General features: G+C 45.1%; 1 protein-coding gene across 2 annotated transcripts in view; it reads right to left on the bottom strand.

The window, feature by feature from the left end:
• Positions 1 to 24,728, bottom strand: part of COL4A6 (collagen type IV alpha 6 chain) — a 759,488-nt gene that overhangs the window by 352,947 nt on the left and 381,813 nt on the right. For both annotated transcript variants that reach the window (XM_086918466.1, XM_086918467.1), the window contains exon 8: positions 12,292 to 12,360. In XM_086918466.1, the coding sequence (XP_086774592.1) occupies positions 12,292 to 12,360 (69 nt within the window). The remainder of the gene's footprint in view (positions 1 to 12,291; positions 12,361 to 24,728) is intronic.

The raw sequence follows: 24,728 nt of genomic DNA, 5'->3' as shown, positions 1-24,728 counted from the left end.
TGCGCTGCTACCGTTGCAAGGCATTTGGTGAAGACCCATGTTGCGGATTTTAATCCGAAGGCTAGGGCTGTGAACTGGTAGTGTGTTTTGTCGATGGCAAATCTCAGTAATGTTTGTGTTGTCTGTTCATGGGAATGTGTAGGTAGGCATCTTTGAGGTCCATGGTGGCCGTAAAGTCTCCAACCTTTATCTGAGGGATGCCTTCTTGTTGGGATGTCATTTTGAATCTTTGAGTCTTTATATATTGGTTTAGGAACCGTAGATCCAGGATGGGTCTTAACGTTTCGTCCACCTTTGGTACGAGGAAGTAGTTGGAGTACACTACCTTGTTCCTTTCTTCGAATGGTACTGTTTCTATTGCCTCCTTGTTTCGGAGTTCTTGTGCTTCCTTCTGGAGTAACGCAAGTTTTTTTGCTGAGCGTGCCTTTCTTTTTGGTTTCCTGTTTGGAGGCTTCTTTTCCAGTTCTATACAGTATCTGAACGGTATGATGTTCAATACCCATTTGTCTGTTATGTTCTTCCACTCCTAGAAGAAGTGTTTTAGCCTGCCTCCTACTGGTGTTACATATTCAAAAGAACCCTGATATGAGTGCGTCTAAAACTGTTTTGCTTATTTTCTTGTGCCCCTACCCTGAAGGTGTTGTGTGGGTGGGCACGTTTGGTGGAGCAGAGTCACTTAAAGGTGGTTTGCTGTCCCCCTCTTCTTGTCTGTCCTCATCCATTCGCCCTCCCGCGAAAGGAGTGGCCCCTAGGCTGGTATTGCCAGGTTTGTTGTTGCTGGCCCTGCTGCGCCTGGTTGTTGCCCTGGTTGTTCTGCTGGAATGTTTGATGTGACGTTCCCGGCTGGTTCTCCCTCCTTCCGATTGGTCTCCATGTCGGGATGCGCCTTCTCATTCCTCTGAATTGCAACGTCCCCATGGACCTTGCAGTTTCATCAGTTTCTCATCCACTGGCACTCCAAAGAGAGTTTATCCATTGAGCGGGGTGTTCAGGATATTATTCTGGACTTCCGGCTTGAAACTTGAGATCCTCAGCCAGGCATGCCTTCTTTCTGGGACCCTAATCATCATGAGCCTGCTGGATGTGTCTGCCGCATCCAGGGCTCATTTTAGGCATGAGTTTGCTATGTTCTTGCCTTCCTCCACCAGGTGTGATGCTCTCTGTTGGTATTGCTCAGGGAGGTGTTTGAGTAGCTGTCCGACCTCCTCCCAATGCTGGTACATATGCCTGTTGAGTAGGGAATTAGAGTTGGCAATACGCCAGTGGCCTCCTGTATTCCTCTCTATTTACCTTCCAGTGAGGTCTATCCTCTTACTTTCCTTGTCTGGAGGTGGGCCTGAGTTTGTGGGAACGTTGGCCCTCTTTCTGGCTGTTGCTGCACTGATGTAGTCAGCTGTGACAGATCCCTGGATATATGGTGGATCCTTAGAGGAATATTTGTACTTCTTCTCTGTCCTGGGTGTGACAGGCCTGCAGCTCAATGGTTCCTTGAATGCTTCCCTTCCCTGGTCCAGGAGACTTGGGGGCATGGGGAGGAATGGACTCCTAGTTTGAGTGGGGAGCAGGGTCTCTAAGAGGAAGCAGGCTTTTGGTTTCTCTTTCTCCAGTTTCACTCCATATGCTGCTGCCGCATTCCTGATGACCATATTGTAGATGCCAATGTCATCTGGCAGCGAAGGCCTCGAAGGATATGTTTACACGGCCTCTTCCGGGCTTTCGGCGCGAGGTCCTGCAAATCCAGGTCATGTGCCACTGAGGATGTGGAGCCCAAACTTGTTTGCTGGTCTTCCTCGCCTTCACCCTCGTAATAGTATAGGTTCTCTTTCTCTTGGTGTTCTTGGGGCTCCGGAGTTTTCGGCGGCTCTTCGCCGTCGAAGTCCTCTTCGTCCTCAAACTCGACTATCGTCGTCAGCTTCGACAGGATGGTGAACCTTTTCATCCGTTTGTCGAATTCCCTTTTCCTTTGCAGGATGCTGTCCATTTCGGCCTCGAATTTCTCTTTTTTCTCTCTATCTCGGCGGTTTGTTCTGCATCTGGGGTTTCGGACGCTCGCTTCGATGTCTAACTTGCCTTCGGGTCCTTTTCCTTCGGCCTCGAGCGTGCCTTTTCGGGGACGTGTTTCGACGACTTAGGCTTCTCTTGTGTTTTCGCCGACTGGGAGTCCTTTTCTTAGAATACGCTGGGCTGTTTGTCCCTGGATGCAGCTGCGTCTGTCGAAAGTTTCGGTGCCAGTGCTCCTTTCGAGTACTTAGACTCTGTTTTTCAAGAGTCTGACTCTGATTTTCGAGAGTCTGTCAGGGTTTCAGGGGTCGACGTCTATCTTGCCTCCTTTGTTGTTTTCGTATCGGTCTCTACGACCGTGTAGTCGGATGTATAACATTACAACGCATGCTTTTACCACGCATGCCTTTACAACGTGGTTTTTACAACGCATTCTTTTACAACGCATAGTGCTTTGGGGCGCTGGATAGTGAATAGTTTAATTTACTATTCCAACTCCAGTCCCCGTGGATAGTAGGGAAGGTGTTGGATAGTACATTAAACCTATTCCCTATCCTAGAGCGCCCCCCAGCGCAATGTGTTGTAATGGTTTGCGTTGTAAAAGTTGCGTCGTAAAGGCACTGCGTGGTAAAAGTTGCGTTGTAAAGGCTGTTTACTGTGTAGTCATCTGGTCCCTCGGGGATACTGTCCTCTTCCCCACTGGAGAGGCCCAAGTCCCGGAGCGACTGTGGTTTACCTTGGCCTTGCATGTTGTAGTTGGCTCTCCTCTGTCTTTTTCTTATCCTGAGCGTCTTTGGGGTAAAAACGGAGCAGGTGTTGCAATCCTTGCTCTCCTGGTCGACTGGCAGGCAGAGGTTGCAAACCTGAGGCTGTTCCTCCTGCGCGTATTTGTGGTGGCAATTGCAGCAGAATTTGATCGGTGTTTTGTCCTTTCCTGCTCTCAGGGAGCCCCCTGTGTGCCCATTCTCAGTTGGACGTCGAAGTTTTCGATGTTCTCCTCCTTCTTAGTCGTCCCGGTTCAGTGGTCTTGCTTTCTAGATGTATTCTCCAATTGTTTTCTGTGGTTTTCCATCTTTATCTTCTTCTTTTCTCCCAAAAACTCTGGAACCTCTCGGTGACGATCCAGACCCAACGGCGGAAAAAAAAATCTGAAGATGACGTCCAAGGGTGGGAGCTTCCGCAGGAAGCGTGCCGACGTCACAGGAAGGACACCAAAAGGTGCGATGTCGACGCCCACCTGGGTGACGAAAAAAAAAGAGAGAAAGAAAAAAAAGACTACGATTCCGGACCCAACCACTAGACAGCGGAATAATGCACAGCATAGTGAATCCAGAAAGATTCACGCTGCAAAACTAAGCCTTGATTATGAATAGTAATTAAGCAGTGCCTAGGAATACTAATAAAACATGGTCCCTTTCGTGATGGAGAAATCTACCACTTTGTCCTGTTGAAGTTTATCAGCACATTTGTCAGGATAATCATATTCACTCATTGAATTAGTAAATCTATATACAACAAGCATAACAATGAATTTAAATAATTTACTGAAGAGTATTAGCTAGTTCTACAAATTGTAAGGGAATTAAGGTGAGGCACTCACACAGATTAAATGATGTACATTGTAGCAGCAAAATAGCTCCAGCCTCAGAGTTTGACAGGCTTAAATGGTACCACCCTTTAAGATGCTGCAGTACGAAAGTAACATCGGGCTCGGACTGCACTTCTTGGTTACCTCGCGCGCCCTTATCCACATTTAGCATGCCAAGCACGTACAGCAATGGCAAGGCCTAGTGATGAAGCCAATGGTTTCATCAAGTTTAAGACTGCGGTCTAGATGAAATGGTACCTCACTGTCCTCCAAATTCTTTAGCATGGTGCTCCTCTCCTTATGATTGATCCGCCTTCCTTTTGTCTGCTGTTAACCAGTATTTATAGGTGTTGCTATTCATATTTCTCTAAAACCTGCAGCTGGTCTCTTTGGACTTCTGCCTGTGCGTGCTCTAGAATCAGTAAGTCAGATTTATCAGTATGAAGAACCAGGGTGTTCAAGGATATACCCAGATAAATGGGGACAAGTGTTGTAGAGTACTAGTGGATGAAAACATGAAAGGAAAGAGCGTGAACCAGTGTGGAAAGACCTGAGGGGACAGTACATTATTCTCTTTGAGAAGGCCAAAGAATTAGGAAGTCATGATGAGGGCGCCTGAAGGCAGTTTTTGCACAGATGTTGTGCACATAACCTTGATTCTAAGCTTTTTAGACCGGAATGGCTCATGGATAGTTTCAACCATAGTCTTGAACATGATGCGCTACTGGATATCATCGCTGTTGTTTGTAGTGACTTGAAGCAGATCATTTTCTTCTGTTTGTGAAACCAGTTACAGGGTTTAGCAGGAGCATGGACTACTAAAGGGTTTTGTTAATCTGAGATGAGGGAAAAGGCACTGATGACTGAGCAGGTTGTTATGCTAAGGAGTAGCTGCGATCAACATAAATCCTTTAGCCTGTGGAAAGATGGATGATAAAGTGGAGAAACAGCTTGCCTCTTTGCTGGTCCAAAAAGATGATATTTACTCACTCTAATGATACCTATTCAGCATAAAACTGGGTATGTTCAATCAGAGACGAAGGGTAGGCGGGAGGGTCAGGTGTCATTAGCATGCTGCTGGCACTGGTAGCCTGTGTGCCATAGTAATTTGCCCTAAAGGCAATCAAAAGGTGCGCTGTGTATGCTGCAGGTTGTTAAAGCCGTCTTCGGCTGCGCTTTACAGAATGACGCAATCCATCATCAGTTTGAGCCACAATGCCCTTTCAGATTGTTTGGCGCCCCCTGATCTGTTTTTAAACCAGCTACAGTCACATCTGGAATGCTCAGGGAAGCTCACCCTCTGCACAGGTTTCCAGTAATTACAGATAGTGGGTTTATGAACTCTTTGGAATGCTTGGAAGGCTCATATCCTTAACATTAGTCTTTAGATGTGTCTCCTTTGCACATTGTACTCGTTATGAGAAACCAAAGTACGAGGTTTCCATCCCTTGTAGATGATGCGTGATATGAGGGAGTTCTACATGCATGTGTTATTTCAATTGTCTACTGGTTTCATTTACTCATTGAATTTGAAATGGCCAAACAGCAGTTCTCCAGGGTGCCAACAATGAAGACCACCCTGAGGGACTATCCATCGCAGGATCATGGGCACTGTTTGAGGACCAAGGTTCCAGAAGGAAACCTCTCCAAGCAATAAAGAAGGGCCCTTAAGGAAGTCTATCTTCCCAGAGCTCGTCCTACTGCAGATTTACAATGAAAGGGCCCCTCCACAGCACTTTAAGTTCACTGGATAACTATGCATTAGCTCTCATAGGGACGATGAACAATGGCCTGCTTATGTCCCCACTCATGTGCGGATCATACACCTGCCCAGGCCTAAAGTACCAAGTGAAGAAAATGGAATGGATGAGATTTCAGGGATAGGAATGTCAGCCAGTGCTGTAATGCTCCTGCCCTCTGTTAGCCTTGATGGACAGATGCATGACTCCAAGCAAGAGACATTTATGTTCCCGGTTTGCATGATACTTCCCATGGAAGCAGGAGTAGATGTGGTGCATCATGGATCCATCTGTGTAGATCTCCGTGGGTACAAGAAATGCACAGAGACCAGTGCCTGCCACTCCCCTACAACAGCCGAGAACTGCAAGTTGGGTAACTGGATGTGATGCAAAGGAATAAACAAATTGCACCCATGTGCTGCACCTTGCACACTCACATATTCCCTTTGTGAATCTGTTCATGTACCATATGCAATTCTGTTTCCCGTCTGCAGGTGTCTGCATAGTATTACAACGTTGTAAGTCAGAGCCAATGATTGATATGTCTCCATTCGAATACTTTGGGAAGAAGTGGCCTCATGTTATGCCAAATGCCACCCATTTTCAGTATGGCTACTTAAGCTCTTTCATCCAGGATACCACAAGCTGGGACAAACTCTACCCAAGAAGTAAATATCCCAACTCTTTTCTGCTGTGACGCTGAGAGCACTGGATGGAGGAGCCGCACTTAACAAGAACCTCTAATGCAAACATTTCACTATATGCTGCCTACAACCTGTGTTCCTGAAATATACTCGGGTTCCTCTTTACCCAGTTAAACAGGCAGTGGAGAAAAAGTGGCACGCCTTGCGGGAGAGACGGTTTATAGATTAAAGGATGAAAACAAAGAAAAATATACCTTTATTGAGGAATTGTCAGAATGTTAATCATGAGTTGAAGGCATTTCAGCGTGAGGTATCCAATATGTCGTCAATGGGATAGAATCTAGTTCTCCGACACGTCAGTATATCACAATCATATTGTCTAATAAATTCCACTGTTTGATGGAAGCTTCAATGGTGATTTGTCCCTAACCTATAATTTTTGTGTCTCAATGTTTCAAAATGCTGTTTCTTCCAGGATACACTGTGATTTATAGAGTCTGGCAGCAATCCAACAATAACCAACAGGCCAGGTATTCTCGTCTGACACTCCCCCAAAATAATTTGATGCAAAAAAGAAATCCTGACTGCTTGCCCCTCCATAAGTGGAATTTTCTTTTAGCTAGATGACAATGATCAGCAAAAAGGAAAATCGTTTTTCTCGACTTTAAGTTTAATAAAATATGTTAACCTTCGCCAGTCTAGTTCAGCTTGGCATTATGAAGTGCCTTACTGCTCTGAGGGTACTAATGTCATGTTCAAAGCGATGGGATATTGCCTGCATTCCACAATTGCATGCTAGGAATGGGAATTTCAAGAATATACTACACCAGGCTTCTCCAACCAGTAGCTTGTGAGCTACTGGTAGCTCTCCAGCTACTTGGAAGTTGTTCTCCTATGTGCAGCCCAGTCTAGAAAATTAGAAGCTTCTCCTTAGTTGACTTAGATTTGTATACCAAAATTAAAAATCATGTAGTTGAGATGAAAATGTGTTTATTTTCATAACTCAAAAGCTGATATTTTGAGAAAAATGTTTGAATTCCATTATTATACTTAGAAGTTCATAATTGGGTGATAAAAATCAGAAGGTATTGGGGAGACATATTCCTAATAATATTAACTTGGTGGTAGGGTCATTGCAGCAATGACTGTCCTGTATTACCCATGTAAAGGCATTCCACATTGACAACCTGTTTTTACATTACTGCTGGCAACAATGCTTGATGCTCTGGAATGATCACTGCTGGTAATCTTTGCATCATGTGGCCACTGATACAATCTTGTCTGATGTGATAACTATTACATTGTTTATAATATTAGTAGCTCGGGAGGATTTTCATTTAACATAAATAGCTCTTGTTACAGAAAAGGTTGGAGATCTCTGTACTACACTATCAGTCTCAGCCTTCACCTTTTTGTAATTAGATTTCTGTAGACAAAGTAAGCCATTGCTAAGATCTGTTAAGTGACATCAAAAATAAATTGTGCTATAATTGTCAGACTAGGCTCAAAGATAATAATTATGTAACCAGTATACAAAACCATCTGTACACCAAGATAAGTTGTATTGGACTGAAACACAAATCTTTGTGTGTACATAACACTCATATTGTCTCACAAATTAGAGACCCTGATTTGTAGCTCAGGCTGGTTAGATCAGGATCAGCAGACATTTAAAGTCACAGACAAAACTTACTACTATTGTATTTCTGCAGTCCTAGTTTTTAGGTTTATATATCAGCATTGGTGCACCCAAGCCAAGGGTATGATGGTGGCCTGTGGGAATCTGGAGAAAAACGCTCAGTCCTAACCTTATGGGTATTCATTAATATTATCCATGATTTTTCACACCGAATGTGAGTGCTGGCAGGAAAATGCAGTGCGAAGTGTGAATATTGGGGTGACAGTACCACTGAACACTCTAATACTGTGTGTGTTTGTAGAAGACGTTTCTTCATAACGAACAATATTGGGGAGAAAAAAGTGAATGTGATATTAAACCTAAATGTAAATTGATCAGTTCCTGCAGTGGCAATTTGATATACAAAGAATCGATTGCCATAACAAAAAGAGTAGGTTTTTGACTAACGAGGTGTAAATCACTTCAAATAAAGTGCACCCTTACCCACACCTTCACCATCGCCAAATAATGGAGGTTTCACGGATATTCCTCTGAATAACTTTTTTAATGTTAAATGATGTATTGCTGAGACTCTAGCCCACAGCATTTCCTGGGTCAGTTCTGGACTGCTCTGCCTAGCTAGCCTGAGAGTCAAGTGCTAATAGGATCGCAGTTTGAGTGTCCGCAGAACAGGGACACCAGAGCTAAAAAAAAAACACGCGTATTCAATTTGTGCCAAGTGGTTTTGATTGTCCTGGACCTCCAGACGTGAGCTTCTCAGAAGACAGTTGACATGAAAAGTATGAATTAGATCCATACTTCTATAGGTAACATTATCGTGGGAGGCTTGTGTAGGCCCCCTGCATCCCACGCTTATGCCAACAAGGGAAATACAATTAAGATCAAGGAATCAGTGCCCAGAGGCATGAAGCAGGTGAAGGCATCCATAGGTGCTGCAAGGTCCAGAGGAGACATTGTGACAGCTGGGAGTGACGAGTCGATTGTCCTTTTCTATACTAGTGGGTGGAGGCTAATCTGTCTGCCCCCAAGTTCAACCTCATGAGAGTCTCACCGAAGGCAAGCTGCCAACATTAATAAACAGAAAATATGTAGGATGAACGCCCCCGGAGTCTGGGATTTTTAAGCTGATAATTGCATGGTGTCCACATAAACGACAGGGTATGGAGGGGTGTAGAGGTGATGGCGTGTGAGCACCTTGTAAATCTTTCATGCTTTTAAGCAAGAGGGGAAAGGCTAAAAAGAAGGGAAGGAAAGGAAAGGAAATTGAAACAGTCACCATATATGTACTGATGGAAGCAACACTAAAATTGTTTGCAAAGGTCTGAAAAACAAGATACTTTAATGATGTAGAGAATTACTTATTGACCTCAGTCTGGTGTACCAAAATAGTATTATAGAGAGCTAATTAACAATAACCTTGATTGTGGAGGAGATTGCCACTTTCGTAAGGTGTACGCTTCGGTCTCAGATCGGCCGGAGGAAGACTCCCATCTTTTGCTCAGGGATATCGCTTTGCCTTGCCTGTCCGACTCTGATAGAGACCTAATGGAGGTGGACTTCTCCACTGATGAAGTAGCGCTCGCTATTCGTTCCATTCGCTCTGGAAAAGCCACGGGCCCAAACGGCATTCCCATCGAGCTGTACAAGTTGTGTCCGAACAAAATGGCGTCATATCTTCGCTCGATGTTCTTGGAATCCAGGGAGAGGGGTTCGCTTCCCCGTGACCAGCGCTTAGCATCCATCGTGGTGATTCCTAAAGAGGGGAAACCCCGTGAATTCTGTACCTCCTATAGGCCTATTTCACTTCTGAATGTGGAACTAAAGTTTTGGCGAAAATATTGGCTAACCGTTTGATTAAAGTGATTGGAGATTTGGTGCATCCAGATCAATCTGGCTTTATTCCAGCCCGTAATACCGCGCTGAATTTACGGCGTCTTCATGGCGTGCTGGCGAGGGCGGAAATGCTACGTGAACCGGCCATTTTGGTTTCCTTAGATGCCACTATGGCATTTGACACACTGGAATGGCCATATTTATGGGCGGCTTTGGCGAAGTTTGGCTTCGGACCGGTGTTCATCGGGTGGGTCCGCTTACTTTATGAGGAGCCCCTGGCCCAGGTTGTAGTTAACGGTCGAGTGTCAGCTCCCTTTGTTCTGGGGAGGGGTACGCTGCAAGGATGCCCTCTCTCCCCGTTGCTTTTTGCCATGGCTCTAGAGCCCTTGGCCGCTTGGTTGCGATGGGAGCCGTCCCTCAAGGGTATCAGGTGGACCCCCGGTTTTGAAGATCGCATCTCACTTTATGCGGACGATATTATTCTTTACCTTACCTCCCCACGGAAGTCACTGGGGGTATTGTTTGACGTCCATAATTCCTCTGGGAAGAACTCTGGACTGGTCATCAATTGGGGCAAATCTTGTGTGTATTCGCTTACAGACGATACTCCACTCGTAACGCGCAACTGCCCAATACAAATTTCTTCCACCGGGTTTAAATAGTTAGGTATCTATGCTTCGCGTGATTCGGCTGTCCGATATCAACGCAACCTACTCCCCCGCTCACTCGCTTAAAAGCAGACGTGAAAGCCTGGAGCAGGCTGCCGCTGTCCCTGGTGGGCAGAGCAGCCTTATTCAAAATGATGTCCCTTCCCAGATTTTTGTATGCTCTTGAGAATACATTGGACCTAGTGCCTTCCAGCTACTTCCATGAGATCGAGTGCCTACAAGGGAAGCTGCTGTGGGCCGGACGTCCCCGGATTGCCTTGGCTAAGCTTACGCTGCCTTGGTATGATGGCGGTATTGCGTTGCCGGATATACGACGATATTACTGGGCCTCACAACTGAGCTCGGTTAATCATGCGATGTATGGTCCAGCTCCTAACCCGGCTTTTGCTATGGATAAATGGCTGCTGCCGGGCGGAGACTATAACAGGGCGCTTTACTCCAAACGATCCGATGTGACTTTGACCGGGCCTACCAGAGTCGCGGTGCAGGTCTGGCACAATGCTAATGTCGCTATGGGCTGGTCGGATACTCTCACTCGAGCTACTCCACTTTACGCTGCTGAGAGGCTGGGCAATTTGTGGACTACCAAGGGATTTGATAAATGGGACCTAATTGGAATTAGTAGGGTGGGGGACCTTTGGCGGAAAGACAAGATAAAGTCTTTTGAAGAGTTGCAACTAGAATTCAAACTTAGTCATCGAGAATACCTTTGGTACCTACAGGTCCGACACGCCCTTTCCTCTGTTTTTCCGGCTGGCACGCCTGTTCCAGAATCCTCTCCTCTGAAGGACAGAGTACTCGATGGACACGTTCCGGACAGTACAATCTCTCTTATATACAAAAAGCTGACTGAGGTGACGGGTGTTTCGCTTTTGCCTGAGGCCCGAAGGTGTCTATTGAATGTGTGGGAGCCTAATGATTATAATGTTGCACAGACGCAGTGGGCCTCCTTGGGTAACATGATCGCTAAGCGCGACATTGCGCAACTGTGGGGATCGTCTAGGGCGCCCAGCCTGTCGGCCTGGTCTAGGAACATGGACTGGTGCATGTTTCGCGAGAAAACAGTTTACATCGCTCGGGGCAGGCCCAAGAAATGGGGGAGGTTATGGAATCAGTGGAACCAATATTGTGGGGAGATTTGTACCCCCCCATTTGAGCCTCCACCGGAAGTGCTGCACTCACCCTAGCGTGATGTTCCTTCTGATTTGGATTTGTCTATATATCGCTGGCTATCTCTCTCTGCCCCCCACCCCCCCTCCCGTCTGCTCTTCCTATAGACACACGAAACAGTTGTGGATGTGGTACTCCCTCCCCAGAAGGATCAATGATGTCTCTGCCTTCAGTTTATCCTCCGTAGTTATTTTCTTATTTTTTGGTTGGTTATTTTTTTCTAAAAAAACACAAAATAAAAACCTGATTTCTCCTGCGATGTAATGTATGACACGACATGATTGTCCAACTGCCACCGGGCCCTAGGGTTGTCGGCTGAAGGGCTGTGTATTTATTCATCCTGATATGATTATTGGAAATGTTGCCAGCCGACCCGATGTGGCTGTATGATTGCTATTGTATCTTCATGTTTCTCAATAAAGGTTTTTAAAAAAAAAAAAACAATAACCTTACATCATCATATGAGACAATGCCATTTACACCATTACTATATTTAAAAATGCATAATCAAAGAATCAGGACGTGGAAAGGAGCGGAAATGACATTAATATGTACACAAATGCTTGAAATGGGGCAAAAGACCTAGAAAACCATAAATACTCAAGTTAACACTGAGGATGTAGGTCTATGAGAACAGAAGATCCTGCCACTTCTCAGGTCAGAGAATCCTCCAGCAGCTGTGATGGATCAACCCTGTAAACCCACAGGAGCCTTGGCTCGGCTTGTTACTGCCTCGCTCACGCCTCCTCAGGGCATGGTCACAGCAGGCCCGTCTCCGTTACCAATAGGCTCAATGATGACTACGAAAGTTAACTAGACAAACGAAGGTCCACAGGCCTCTGAGAGCCAGAAGACTGAAGATCCATGGTTCATCAGGCACATGGTCTAGTCTGCGATTAACCGAACATTATGTTGTGATTGCTGCACATCTCTCTGGTTCAACATGTAGCATATAATGTGGCCAATAAGCAGTGCATTCTGTTCATATTAAACAACATGAGATTCCTACCTTCTCTCCTTTGAAACCAGATTGAACATATGTGGGTTCCCCTTTTTGACCTTTCGGACCATCACGACCCTGATATAGAGAAAAAATACAAACACATTGAGAGAGGTGCACGGAAACGTTACAAGACTTTTTTTTGCAACTAACATGTTCCTCACATTCACTTTACAAAAACATTTCCTCGCTTTCTCTTCAGGTAGAGTAATATGAGAACTTTATTTCTCTCTCTCCATCAAATGCATGTATATTTTGGTTGTACGACAGTACATCAGGTAAAGACATCATATGCCTTTACCGCACATTTTTTACCATGCATGTGTTAACAGGCTTTTGCCACGCATTTTTATATAACAAAAACAATGTATTTGTGAAGGGAGTCCCCAGCACCCCTCAACTTACCTTAAATGCATGGTAAATGCATGTGTGATAAAGGCATGCACGTGGTAAAAATATATGTGCTAAAAATCTGTGCTAAAGGCACAATGAGGTAAAAACCTGGTTGTAAAGGCTGTTTCCCATATATTTTAACATATTGGGCTGCACAGTATCTACATCATTGAAACTCACCATGGGATGTTGCAACCATTAAGCTCACTAAGACAATTCTTCGATTTGCTAGCGAGAGGCAGATTCGGATCCAAATCATGCTCGAACAGGTAACTGCTCAGGGAATTGAGGAATCTAAATAGCCTGCAGGCGTTCATTCATCGGTCGTAAGAATGAGTGCACATCAATCATATTGCAGCATCTCGTATCCTGCAGCCAGGCCTTGGTGGTGGTAGAGCACCCCGCACCCAGGACATTTCTACGCTCTGTTCATTTCGAATAAGCAGACTCCATGACATTGACAACACATTGAACAGAATCTAGGATCTCTCAAGGAGCCAGTAAAAAGGGTGATGAGATAGATGCATTTTCTTTACCATTGCTGAACATCAACACTCCTTAGTGTTGCACTGGAGGTGTATGTTATAAACTTCAATAGCAAGAAAGAGCTAGAAAGCATACATGATTTACACAATATGCATACTTGTGCATCCATGCATGTAAACCTTATATGTAACACTAACTTGGAAAAATACGCCAGTGCATAGAGGCACATGCTTTTATTTTCTACACGCATGAAAGAAGGTACTGGCTGTAGATTTCAAGAAAGATAGAGAAAAATCTTATCAGTTTTTTTATTTCCAATTTGGAAGCGACAGTAATAGTGAAATGAAGATCAAAACAAGTCAAATCTGATTGATTCTGATGCTAAATAGTTACTATTACTTCTTAATGTACATATGCACTGTGTGCCTATCAAATATGTATGATGACTTTCTAGCAAATGGATGTGCCAGGAAAAGAACACTTGAACAGTAGAAATGTGAGGCACACAAATGAAAGGTTGAACCACATACAAATATTTGGTTTCAGATTCAGACTAAAGGAGTAACGTTAATTACGTACATTGACATGTCTCCTTTTAAACCAAACTAAATATTGTTCTTCAATAAATAATGGCAAGTTATTGAACATTCAATTTAAACACTGAAGATAATCCATAAAAAGAACAGATTTTATGCCGCTTGTAGCAAGAGGCCCAACAGAGCTCTGCTATTACGGGCTGTAAATCTCACGATCCCTGGAGGTAAACCTCTCAGAAGCTGCCAAGTCCCCTCTCAGACCAGACCACTGATTCCTACTAACCGTAGCACTTCTGTCTGCTGATGTCATCGCTGGAGGCCAAAGGCAGCATGTGCCGCATACCTATGCGAGGTAACAGGAGGTGCTACAATGAATTGAAGATACACCGCGGAATAGAGGCGACCTGTAATTGTGCTGTCAAGGCTCTGGGGCACTGACAGGCACCAATTTACCAAATCCTCTTGCACAAAGGTTTCTTCCCACGCAGACATTTGAGGTCCCATTCACAAGCTGGAGGCAATGTGTTGCTCATTTGTGGAGAATTTACTAATTCTCTGCTGCATTGATTCAGCTACTTACATCTTTTTCCACATTGCAACTGAGTTTCCCGTGTCAGCAGGATGACTTTTAGTTGCAAGTTGGTTTAGCAACCACTTCCTTGCAGTAGCAACAATCAAAGAGCCTGGTGGAACATGTGACCTCCTAAATATTGGTTCCGGACGATAAGCTCTGAAGTTTATTGCTACTCGTGGAGGGATAGATTTAACAGAAAATGGGGTCTTGAAAACACACATATATGATCTAACACGGTAGGAAGCAGACACAAGTACTGCCTTTTGCACCTAAGCGGATGGTAAGTGGTAAGTGGATGACACATCTGAGGGCGAAGAACGCACAAGGTATGATGTACATTTTTCCTTCGGGGAGTCCGCCTGGAACTCTTCCCGGAGTCTCTCTTCCTAATTTGCTTCATGTAGTGATTTCACATTGTCTGAAGGGGAACGAGGGTAGGCAGGGCCAATGTTTCAGCATGGGTTGGTGACTGAGTAGGTACACGATGATGACACTACGAGCTGTCAGGCTCCTCCCTTGGTCTCTTTTGACGAGACAATTGTGGCATAATAGGAGACTAGAAGTGGCATCAAATATGGCCAAGGCTGGCTGGCTGGCCCTGAAATCTTTTTGCGATCATAATATTTTGATATTTCTGTTCGACATTGAGACTTGAACTCTTGAAGATTTTTCGGCATTAAAGCCACTTTCTGATCAGGTTAGATCCTCCTGGATTTCTTTACCATATTCCTTACTTTGCTTGAGCCTCATGATTGAATTTACTAGTGCAATTCTAGATTTTTAATAGTGGTCTGTATGTTCCGTTTTTGTTAGGCTCTAGACTTTTTGCAGATTTATGGTTCTGTGGGAAATCAAATAATTACATTAAAAACTGATCTTGGTGGGAACAACATGTGACACTTGATCCGATTCCTCACTTGAATCTAAACTAAATTGCTCAGCCTGGGATAATTTACAAACATTTGTGGTCTGAGGTTTCATCTTCAGTATCCAAGCTTAAGTTCTGAGATGCTGGGTCATAATCTTAGCATCACCTGACTCCTGCTCCTATGCAGTGGTATCAATTTTGTTGTTTTTGAGAAATCAAGGTTTTGGGCTAGAAAAGAGCACATACCGGTCACTGAGCATCATTGTAATCCTCTAGAAACACACAAGTTAAACCCCTTGTGTAACTGTATCCATGGATACTAACAATAACAAAGTGGACCGAAATAATATGGCGTCTGCTCCATAATCAAAACCAAAAGTGGCAAACCATTCTATATGACTTCAATTTGCAAGTATTGAAAGTCTGTACAACATGAGGAACTCACAGAAACGGTTTAGCTCTTACATTCTGCATTGAACAATCTTCACAGGGACAGTAGAATTTGATTATAGTTTTGAAAGTGCTTATCCGCAGAATTTGTTTTGACTAGTTTTCATTTTAAGTTGGACAATGTTTCCAAACTCCTGGCTAGGAAATAGAACCTGAATATTGCAGATACATTGGGGGGTTACGGTCAACATGTATCGAGTACACTTCTACTATGGTTGATGCTTAAAAGACATATTAGGATATTTTTGCAAGTCCAACCGCTAGTACAGCACACCGTGTGAATCTAGAGTTTGTTAGAGTTGCAGCATTGATAGGTAGGTTCGTGTACACCCAGCAACTAATTACATGTGTTAATGGTTCTTCATTCGAGGCCCTTGTACACATTTTATTTGCTTTCCAAATAAGTAAATAATTGAAACACGTTCTTGAAACTTTAGGCATTTGCCAAAGAAGGCCAGATGTATTAACTGTGATGCTACTTAAAGGACCTGTATAGTCTTTGCCAAGCTCCAGTTTCCTTCCTAAATAATAAGAGTTTCTTGCAGTCTGTCACTTAGTCTTACAGCGGGATATTCCCTCTGTGGTCTTACAGCTGGACATTCACTCTGTGGTCTTACAGCTGGATATTCGCTCTGTTGTCTTACAGCGGGACATTCGCTCTGTGGTCTTACAGCAGGACATTCGCTCTGTGGTCTTACAGCGGGACATTCGCTCTGTTGTCTTACAGCGGGACATTCGCTCTGTGGTCTTACAGCAGGACATTCGCTCTGTGGTCTTACAGCGGGACAGTCGCTCTGTGGTCTTACAGCGGGACAGTCGCTTTGTGGTCTTACAGCGGGACATTCCCTCTGTGGTCTTACAGCGGGACATTAGCTCTGTGGTCTTAAAGACGGACATTAGCTCTGTGGTCTTACAGCGGGACATTCGTTCTGTGGTCTTACAGCTGGACATTTGCTGTGTGGTCTTACAGCTGGACATTTGCTGTGTGGTCTTACAGCTGGAAAATCGCTGTGTGGTCTTACAGCGGGACGTTCGCTCTGTTGTCTTACAGCGGGACATTCGCTCAGTGGTCTTACAGCGGGACATTCGCTCAGTGTTCTTACAGCGGGACATTCGCTCTGTGGTCTTACAGCGGGACAGTCGCTCTGTGGTCTTACAGCGGGACAGTCGCTCTGTGGTCTTACAGCGGGACATTCCCTCTGTGGTCTTACAGCGGGACATTAGCTCTGTGGTCTTAAAGACGGACATTAGCTCTGTGGTCTTACAGCGAGACATTCGCTCTGTGGTCTTACAGCTGGACATTCGCTGTGTGGTCTTACAGCTGGAAATTCGCTGTGTGGTCTTACAACAGGACATTCGCTCTGTGGTCGTACAGCGGGACATTCGCTCTGTGGTTTTACAGCGGTACATTCGCTCTGTGGTCTTACCGCAAGACATTCGCTCTGTGGTCTTACAGTGGTGCATTCGCTCTGTTGTCTTACAGCGGGACATTCGCTCTGTGGTCTTACCACGGGACATTCGCTCTGTGGTCTTACAGTGGGGCATTTGCTTTGCGGTCTTACAGAACATTTGCTATTTTGCACAAGGTGCAGTGCTTCTAGCTATTATATTGTACTGGGTCTATAGCCGCTCTATTTATGTTGAATTCCTTTTATTGTTGGACTATTAAGGTCTATTCGTTGTCACCATGTTGTAGAGAATTAATACTATTTATGATCAGAGAAGTGTTAATTACGAGTTGCAGTATCTGCACTGTGTAGTTTGAATGGTGATGTTTTTATTGTATTCTTTCCACGATGTATAAATAGATAGATTAATGGCTACTTTATTCAACCATTGAAGTGAACATATTTTCCTGGTATATGTTCTTTATTTACTTATTATGTTATTTATGTACTTGTTTATGTTAGAATCACTACAGAGATGAAAGCTACTGGTCCCAGACTTGCAAAGCCAGTGTTCTGACATTTTATCTAACAGATGTGACCCAGTGCATTCTGGAGATTCTTAAACAGCTCTGTTTTTCACTTCTACACATGGACATAAACACAGCATAAACCATACATGCTGATCTGCGGAGAACAAAATGTAATTTATTAGAACTGTGGAAGGGTATTGTGATCCACGCAAAGCTTTGCCTCTTGTAAATCATGTTCCCTCCCCACTCTCAACTAAGTTACTAAATGCTGACAATTAACATCAATCCTATGCACAAACGTGTTTATACTGTATTTCCCTCTCATCCTTTGCTATGGGTTTAAGCATGTGGTATTCAGATTTTCTAGCAGACGCATACCTATCAGAGCTGTGCAACACATAACGGTACCAGCAGAGGCATACCTATCAGAGCTGTGCAACACAAATCTGTACCAGCAGAGGCATACCTATCAGAGCTGTGCAACACAAATCTGTATCAGCAGGCGCATACCTATCAGAGCTGTGCAACACAAATCTGTATCAGCAGGCGCATACCTATCAGAGCTGTGCAACACAAATCTGTATCAGCAGGCGCATACCTATCAGAGCTGTGCAACACATATCTGTACCAGCAGAGGCATGCCTATCAGAGCTGTGCAACACATATCTGTACCAGCAGATGCATACCTATCAGAGCTGTGCAACATCTCTACCGGCAGATGCATACCTTTCCGAACTTTGCAACAAATACCTGTGTCAGCAAACGCATACATTTTCAAGCTCTGCAAAACATCTCTACCAGCAGATGCATACCTTTCCGATCTTTGCAACAAATACCTGTGTCAGCACACGCATACCTTTTAAGACAAGTCACATACTTGCAAATGACCGTGGGAAATGTCCCAGCAGATGATGAACAAGTTACTTACCTTCGGTAACGCTTTTTCTGGTTGATACAGTATCTGCCTGTGGATTCCTCACCTTATGAATACTCCCTGCGCCAGCATTCCGCAGAATTTTATCCTAGCTCTCTACGCCGACGAGGACATCACAATGCCACAGCTCCGCTCGCGACTCTGTATGACGTCACCGGAGCCATAAGAGAGCCTCGTCTGCGTGATGACGTCAGTTCCACCCATTTTTTCTGTGCCTCTGAGGCGAATGGGTGGACCGACAACAGATTCAAAGTATACACAGTACACCAAACAACTACACATAGTGTAAAATCAAAAGGAAAGCCAAAGAGCAAAAGCATTTCCTATAAATCACACAATGCAAAATGAAGCACCAAATATACAACAAACATGTTAAACAAAACCACCTTTAAGGTATATACGGGTGGACATGTGGGAGGAGGGTGGGTCAGTGAGGAATCCAAAGGCAGATAGTGTATCCACCGGAAAAAGCGTTACTGAAGGTAAGTAACTTGTTCTTCTGATGGATACATCTGCCTTTGGATTCCTCACCTTATGAATAGATTATCACAGCAGTCCCACTCCCAGAGGAGGGTGTCCGCCCTTCTATACCAAAAACTCCTGTAGGACAGAGCGCGTAAAGTGACCCTTCCTCCTCATTTTGGAGTCCAAGCAATAATGCTTTGCGAAAGTGTGGAGGGAGGCCCAAGTCGCTGCTTTACAAATGTCCACTACAGGCACACCTCTGGCCAAAGCAGAAGTTGATGACTTGGCGCTGGTAGAATGAGCTCTAATACCCTCAGGAGGTTCCTTACCAGCCAGGGCGTAGCAGATCTTGATGCACAAGATGATCCACCTGGATAGAGTGCGCTTATGCACAGCCTTGCCCTTCATCCATCCACTGTAGCCCACAAAGAGCTGATCGTCCAAAAGCAAGTCCTTAGTTGTGTCCAAATAGAACCTCACCGCTCTTTTAGGATCCAGGCGGTGAAGTCTCTCCTCCTCCTTGGAAGGGTGGGGGGGGGAGAGAACACAGGAAGAGTAATGGACTGTCCTAGATGGAAGAGAGTAACCGCCTTAGGCAGAAAAGCAGCCCTGGTCCTGAGAACCACCCTTTCAGCATGTATAGTCAAAAACGGGGGTTATGAACTGAGAGTCTGAAGCTCACTCACCCTCCTTGCTGAGGTAATAGCCACAAGAAAGACCGTTTTAAAAGACAAAAACCTCAAAGGACAACTATGCAAGGGTTCAAACAAGAACCCATCAAGAAAGTTAAAGCAAGATTCAAATCCCATTGAGGCATAACAAAAGGAGTAGGCAGAAACCTATTGGTAAGGACCTTAATAAACCTCAAAACAATGAGAGATTTAAATAAAGATGGCTGATCTGGCAAACCCAGAAACGCCAATACAGCCGACAAATAGCCCTTAACAGTGGCCACAGCACAACCCTGCTTGGCCAAAAACAGTGAAAACTGAAGAATATCTGACAAGTGGGCCTTTAAAGGATCAATGGAGCTCTCTCCACACCACTTAACAAATCTAGACCATCTGGAAGAGTAAATAGACTTAGTGGAGTGTCGCCTGGACAATAAAATAACATCCACCACATCCGGTGGGAGAGAGAAGGTACTCAGGTATGAAGGTGCAGGCTCTGGAGCTAGGGGTGTAGAACCTGCCCCTGTGACTGCGAGAGGAGGTCTGGCCTGAGACGGAGCGGCGGGTGCAATGAGAGGTGAAGTAGATCTGTGTACCACACCCTTCTTGGCCAATCCGGGGTGATCAATATTACCCGGTCTTGGCGAATCTTCCTCAGAACCAGAGGGATCAAGAGTATGGGAGGAAACGCGTAAAGGAGTTGTAAGCGCCAATTTATTTGAAACGTGTCCCCCAACGCTCCCTTCATCGGATACAGAAGACTGCAGAACAACAGGCAGTGCGCGTTCTCGTGATCGTCAAACAGGTCCAACTGAGGAGTCCCCCACATCTGCAAGATGTGATGGACCACCTCTGGATGAAGCTGCCACTTGTGATCAGTCGAATAATGCAGACTGTACGCACGAACATTTAGCACACCGGCTAGATGATTTGCAAACACACAAATCTGATGGTTCTGTGCCCAGGACCAGAGTCCCAGTGTTGTAAATGAATCTAGGACCATAGGGTCATTTTCCCAATTCATGCCCTTATATGGGTATACTTTATCATATCCTTATATAGGCATAGAAATCACTACCATATTTGACCTGAGTCATAGAGCCCAAATACGGCATGGCTATTTCCACTACGTTCAGAGAATGTAATGGAACGATTTCTTGGAAAACCCTGCCTTCAGCAGCTAGGGACTTTCCCCTGCCTGAATATTAAGTTCACCAAGAACTCCTGGCGTTTTCCAAGAAATTAGCCTTTGGATGACGTTATTAAGTCCAAACATGCGTCAAACTCTGCACCTTCAAAGTATAAATATGCCCAGGTTTGCCCAGTCAAACACACAGTGGTTTGGAGCAGATCGACTATCTACTTGCCAGACGCCCTGCATCAGCAAGTGCCGAAGCAAGCCGACCCTCCAACTGACGCACTGAGAGAGACGCTGTCTTTTCTCTTGCCGATAAATCCAGCTCCAGTGTTTCCGGCTTACCCTTGCGGGTATCTGAGAAATCGAGTCCTGAGAGAGAGATACAAGACCTCCTTCATTCTAAAACCAAGGTACGGAGCTGATTAGACCTCTTAGAGAATTCTTGGACTAGATTCCTGGCAGAGAACTACTAAACTTAGGCTACTCCTCACTTACTTCTTCCCTCGTACTAGACTTAGGTTAGGTACACCGGGGTAGGCGTATTTTAGAAGCACCAGTTGAGTACTTTTAGTCATTATTTATTACTGTATGTATTTTATATATTTTATGCACTTTATGGCTTAGAAACCATATCATGCTTTTACAGTACTACTTTATAATACTGTGTGTATTATATGCCTTGTACTTTATAACCAGTATTACGATTGTAGCAGTTCATTTTCAATGCTTGAGAAATAAGACTATTCAATAAATACCTTTATTGAAAACGCCCGTCTCTCTATTTCTCAGCACCTCTGGTGAAACGAAGCATGCACGATTGACTGAGTAAAATAGCTATCTATTGTTTCCGCGCCTCTAGAGATTTGATTTCTTATTCTTGGGAAACTAAGTGGTCATGTTTATCCGGTTATCAGAAACTAATCCCTTCTTGTGAATTTGAGAAAGTTTCTAGTGACCTCTCAGCTAGCTGGCACTCACTATTAAGTTTAATATATTCGGTAGAGACCTAGTCGACCTCAGTCCTACGTCTAAACTACAGCATATATTATTCCAATACGCAGAGCCTATTGCAAATATAGGAACTACACTACACCAGAGCATCTCAACAGAGATGATACGTCCCTACATCTCCCTGCTTGTTGATGTACCACATCGCAGTAGTGTTGTTCGTCAGGACCTGAACCGACTGATCGCGAAGGGAAGGAGGGAAAGCCTTTAGTGCCAAACGTATAGCCCGCAATTCCAGAAGGCTGATGTGAAGCAACCTTTCCTCTGGAGACCAAAAACCTTTGACCTCCAGATCATTTAGATGTGCACCCCACCCCAGAGTGGAGGCATCGGTGATCACTGTTGCCACTGGAGGAGGAGACTGAAAGGGCTTTCCCTGAGTCAAGTTGCCCTGCACACTCCACCAAGTTAGCTCCGCAGCAGTTTCTCTCGAGAGCCTGACTGACTCCCTGAGATCTACATTGAGTTGATACCACTGCCTGCAAAGGCACCACTGAAGCGCCCTCACGTGCCAGTGCGCATGACTAGCCAACAGTATGCAGGAAGCGAACAGACCGAGCAAGCGGAGGACCGGAACAACCGCTCCATTGTGAAACAAAGGAATCATCTCCTAAATGTCGAGAATTCTTTGTAAAGGAGGAAAAGCTTGACACAGAGTAGTATCCAGTACTGCCCCTGTGTACAGGTTGCGCTGAGAGGGCACCAGGTGAGATTTGGACACATTTATTGAAAAGCCTAAGTTAAACAACAGCTGAGTTGTAACATGCAGATGATGAAGCACCATCTCTGGCGACTCCGCTTTGAGCAGCCAGTCGTCCAGAGCTTCTGAAATGAGCTGCCACCACTGCCATCACCTTTATGAAGACTTGAGGTGCAGTATTAAGACCAAACGTCAGGACCGCAAACTGGTAGTGCTGCGACCCCACCGTAAAAATGAGATACTTCCTGTGCGACTTGAGGATTGGAATGTGAAAATACGCATCCTGTAAATCGATCAACACCATCCAGTCCTCTTGCTGCAGCGCCAAAAGACCCTGAGCAAGGGTCAGCATCTTGAATTTCTCCTGTTTGAGGTAAAAATTCAAGGCCCTGAGGTCCAGGATCAGACGTAACCTGACATCCTTCTTGGGAATCTGGAAATACTGGGAGTAGCATCCCTGACCACTCTCCTTCTCCGGGAACACCTTTAGCGCACCTTTCTGCAATAAGATTAGGACCTCCTTCTGTAGAAGAAGGTAATGGTCCTCCAAACAAAAACCTTGGCATGGAGGGTAAGGAGGAGGAAATTCCCGAAAGGGAAGGGCGTACCCATTCTCTAAAAGGTTTAAAACCCACAGGTCTGACACGATTTCCAACTCCATAGAAAATGAGACAGCCGACCCCCTACAGGACCCACATGATCCAGGATGGGGGATCTAGGGTTGCTTTCCTGCGTTACCAAGGGGAGCAGAGGTGGTAGAAGAGGAGAGATTGGCGACCCCTGGCTCTTCCTCAATAGGACTTATAGAGTGGATTTTGCTGCTGAGGCTGTCGAAAGCTGCGAAAGGAAGACCTTCCAAATCCACAATTCTTTTTATATACAAACCCCCTGGACTGGGTTTGCAGTCCCAAAGATTTTGCCGTAGCTCTGCTGTCTTTAAACCTTTGAAGAGCAGACTCCGCCTTCTCCCCGAAAAGTTTTGAACCATCAAAGGGCAAATCAAGAAGGGTAGCCTGAACATCCCAGGAAAATCCAGAGGATCTAAGCAAAGCTGGTCTCCTGGTAGCAATGGAGGAACCCATAACTCTAGCCATTGAATTAGCCGTATCCAGGCCGGATTGAATGACCAGTCTAGCGGCAGCCTGGGCATCTGACAGAAGCTCCATAAAATGTCCCCACTCCTCATCAGGTAACTTTTGAGCCAATTGCTTAGCCGAGTCCAACAAGGCATGTACATAAAAGCCCAGCAAACAGGTAGCATTGGTAGATTTTAGAGCCATGCTAGAAAATGGAAAGACCTTTTCAGCCGACTGCTCCAGCTTCTTAGAGTCCCTGTCAGCAGGTGCCTGGGGAAAAGCGCCTGAAGGTTGTTTAGAGCAGGACGCCTGTACCACCAAACTTTCTGGCGAAGGATGAGAAGAAAGAAAAAGTGGATCCCCTGGAGCAGATCTATATCTTCTTGCCACAGATTTAGATACAGCAGGATAAGAGAGTGGTTTACACTACACTTCAAGGAAAGGCTCCGTCAAGGCTTCATTAAAAGGCAACAAGGGCTCAACTATCGAAGAAGGCGTATGTAAAACTTCAGTGAGCAAATTTGACCTATATTCAGCAGTTGGTAATTGCAATTCCAAAAGCTCTGCAGCCTTCCTTCTAACAGTATGGTATGGAGCTACCTCTTGAGGTGGAGAAGCCCATGTGGAAGAAAGTTCCCACTCAGGGGAAGTGTCCAGTCCACTTGCCTCCTGAATACCCTCAAAATCATCCAATGATTCATCAATTTCACCCTCTTCAACCTCCTGACTCTGCTACTGCTCTTCCTCCAGCAGTCTCTGTGCCTTTCTCCTTGAGAGAAATCTTGGTTACGGCATCCGCAGCGCCAGAGCTGACGTTGAAGGAGGATCCGTAGTTGGAATATGCGTCGTAAGAGGCTGAGAGGAAGGCCCACCAGACGGCATAAACGGCGTAGAAACCCTCCGAGCCGGAACCTGCATGACGGCGCCGTCGGCATGAAAGGCACAAAGGGTGCCTGGGCATAGTGCTGAGGTATACCCAAGTTGAAGACCAGCAGACCCCAGGGGGGAAAGCTGCCTTAGCAAATACTCCATACATTGCATTTAAAAAATGCGCTGGATCTGAACCTGGAGTAGGAAATTGTGGAATGGATTCAATCCAGCATCCAATCGAGGAGCATCCGGCGTCGGAACAGCTGGTTCCATCAGAGCCACAGGATCAACCTTGTGAACAGGAAAAGCAGGAGTAGGATCATGTTGGGCTGGTAAGCCCTCCGAATCCGGCAAACCCC

The sequence above is a fragment of the Lissotriton vulgaris genome, chromosome 4_1 (assembly GCF_964263255.1).
Source record: "Lissotriton vulgaris chromosome 4_1, aLisVul1.2, whole genome shotgun sequence".
Taxonomy (NCBI): Eukaryota; Metazoa; Chordata; class Amphibia; order Caudata; family Salamandridae; genus Lissotriton; species Lissotriton vulgaris.
Note: the sequence above shows the minus strand (reverse complement) of the source record. Positions and strands in the feature narration are given on the sequence as shown.